The sequence below is a fragment of the Alexandromys fortis genome, unplaced genomic scaffold, assembly GCF_014885135.2.
Source record: "Alexandromys fortis isolate MF-2015 unplaced genomic scaffold, M_Fortis_MF-2015_v1.1 scaffold_453, whole genome shotgun sequence".
In the NCBI taxonomy this organism is placed as follows: Eukaryota; Metazoa; Chordata; class Mammalia; order Rodentia; family Cricetidae; genus Alexandromys; species Alexandromys fortis.
The window spans coordinates 133,220-136,372 of record NW_026068464.1 but is presented as its reverse complement, the minus strand read 5'-3'; the positions used below and the strand labels follow the sequence as shown (position 1 = coordinate 136,372).

General features: G+C 45.5%; 1 protein-coding gene across 1 annotated transcript; it reads right to left on the bottom strand.

Annotated features, from left to right (window-relative positions):
- LOC126495739 (tyrosine-protein phosphatase non-receptor type 11-like) lies at window positions 1-1,998 on the bottom strand. Its single transcript, XM_050133338.1, has one exon. It carries the CDS (start codon window positions 1,996-1,998, stop codon window positions 1-3), a length of 1,998 nt encoding a protein of 665 aa, XP_049989295.1.
- Window positions 1,999-3,153: the final 1,155 nt, after the last annotated feature.

Here is a 3,153-nt window from a genome sequence, read left to right as displayed (position 1 = left end):
CTACCTCGACTGTTTATACACATTTTCCATGGTCTTAAGCTTGACAACGACAGCATCAATCTTGGACATGATGCTGCCTATGGAGTGCTCCACACAGTCAACACGTCTTGCCAGTGCCTGGAACTCTTCATAGAAAACCCTGTTGGAGATGCTGTCCCTCCTCTGGAAGCTATGCCCATTGTCGTCATTATCATCCTTCTTAGAGTCATCCAGGGTTCTTGGGAAACTTCTGATGCTCGTGGGACATGGTAATGATCTATTTTCCAAGCCCAGAACCTCCCTCACTTCTGCACTGGGTAGTGTTTGAGTGCAATGTGGCATGAGGTTCTGGTCACTGGTTGTCTGGTTCACCAGGGAATTCTTACTGTTGATATATTTGTGTCCTTTCCTTTTGCTTTTATGTTCCTCCTTGATCCTGTGCTGCAGCCTCTGGACGTAATGCTGGACAGCCATGTAGATGAACCGGTACTGTGCCTCTTTCTGGACCATTCCTGGCCTCTGGGACCGCACCATCTGAATGGTTTTAAAAACATCGATGTCATGGTCAACACCTTTCTCTCTAATGATGTCAATAAGGATATCAATCACAATGAATGTTCCCGTCCTGCCAATTCCAGTATTGCAGTGAACTACAACAGGGCCTGCATCCATGATGCTCTCCTGCTTGTGGTGAACCTCCTCCAGGAAGTCCAGCACACCTCCAGGGTCACTGGGCACACCATGGTCGGGCCATGTCTGAAAGTGGCAATGCCAGACAGTTCTCTCTGTATTTCCTTGTCCAACCTTGGAGAGCTTGAGTTCTCTTAAAATGTAGTTATGAGCAGCACTTTCTTTGATGTTCCTAACACGTATGACCCCATAGTCTTTGAGTGCATACTCATCAGGCCAGTACTTGACACATTTGCTCTTCCCTCTCTCCACCTCCTTTGTGGTCATGCTGATGACTCGAGAGTTCTCCTGGAACACCATCCTCCAGAAATCATTCACTGTGTTCTGCAGGCAGCCTTGAGTGGCAATGTAGCTCTTTTGGGGTTTTAAATTGTGGCACTTGGCTTCAAATTCAGGCATGATGATGTTCGCATTGATGTAATCAGAAAAGGGCTCATTGGGATCACCATCGTGCAGGACAACCCTAGTGTGATCGAATGGCAGGATGTTTTTGTATCTATTTTTGTTTTTATTTTCTTGTCTCAGACCTTCTTTTTGGCTGTAGAGAAATTTGGATTCCTGTTTCTGTAGTGTCTCAAATTCTTCCCAAAAGCCCTGTTTGACCATACCTGCCGTCTCAGCTACTTTGCTTAGCTCTCGAACTCTGCTTTCAATTTCAGCAGCATTAATACGAGTTGTGTTGAGAGGCTGCTTGAGCTGCAGGACTATGCCAAGTGTTGCCACCATGGGGTTCTTCTTGTAATACTCCACCAGGTCTCTCAAAGAGTCAAAATACTCTCCTCCACCAACATTGTATTTCAGTTCCTGACATCGGATCATAACGTGGCTGACTTTGGACTTGCCATCATTGCTCTTCCATTTGTCATCACCTGTGACGACAGAGAGAACGAAGTCTCCGGGGTATCTCTGGCTTCCTCGAACAAGAAAGCTGCCATGCTTACCCTTCTCCATTAGCAGTTTCTCCGCTTCTTTTCCAGACAAGGGACCATGGAACCACCTTTCAGAGGTTGGGTCTGCACAATTCAGTGGGTACTTGAGCTCAACAACATCTCCGTTCTTTTCTTTTAGCTGCTCGTGATGTCCCATGTAGTACTGGAGCAGTTCAGCCAAGGTGGCAAACTTCTTCCCACCATAGAGGTCATAGTAGTCACCAGTGTTCTGAACGTTGATGTGATAGACGGCTCCATTTCTTCTAACAGACACAGTAAAATCTCCAGGGTTACTCTCACTAGGCCTTGTCAAAAAGCTGCCATCAACTCCTCTGGTTAGAAGGAGATTCTCAGCCTCCACACCACTGATGTTGGGGTGAAACCCTCTCTGAGATGCCATGTTCCCCTTGGCTCCAGCTCCACATAGACCTGCTGCTTGCTCAGGCTCCTTGGGACACTGTCACATGTGTGTTGGAGGGGCTAAGCAAAGCCCCGCTGAGGAGTCAACACATGTGCAGGGCAGGTAGAACTGGCCCACTCTACATACACAATCCCCCACCAGACCTGGACCCTGGATACTGGCTGTGCCCCACTAAGCTCACTCTGCTTCAGTCCTGGGCTTTGGCTCCTGCTCTGGTCTCACCACCGTGTCCACCTTAGGCAGACTGCCAGTGTGGAGGTGGGAGCTGGAACTAAGGGTGAGGTTTGTTTGTCCATCAGCACAACTGGTACCCCAAGGGGCAGGGCTCATGCCGCGCTCTTAACAGTCATCACCAAAAGCAGATCAGTCTCTTTGTCCCTGTCCTTCTCTACATAAGCTATGCAACAAACAGTCTTAGAGCTTTAAACAGAGTTTGTAGACCTCACCATAGCAAGTTATAAAACATCTGTGACCTTGAGAAGTTGCTGCCCATACAATAACCACAGACATATATAATTTGGGCATATCAAAAACATTTACATTGTAGCCAACACACAAGGTCAATGACAGAAATATTTATAAATGCACATATATTCACAATGACATCTCTGGTTATATGAACAAAACATACAACCCATACATAAAAACGCAACAAGAAAATAAAAGCCTTTGCTCTATATTTACATCTTTACTCTTGAGCCACTCACCACACTGTCTCTTTATTTTTATCTGAGCACTCACTTTTAATTTGTGGTGTCCATCACTTTACTCCTGTTCTCAAACCCCAGCAACATCCAGCGCCATTCGTCTTGAGCCAGCCGACTCGTCCATATGTTCCTGAAAAGTCAAATGTGGATTGAGGAAAGAAACTGACAAAAGACTGAAGACAGAGTCAGGAGATCGTTCCAATGAATACTGAATCTGCCTCAAGTTTATTTTTCATAGCCCTTTTATATCCCAAGCCAAAGGGGTAGGCAAAAGACTGTTTTTTAATCATTATATAAAGAACAAACAAGACTGATTACTTTCTTAATATTCAAAACATCTAACAGCAATGCCCTAGGTCAAACATCTTGCTATTTGGAGCAAAACATCCATTAGCAACACCTTAGACAATACATCCTGTTATTTGGG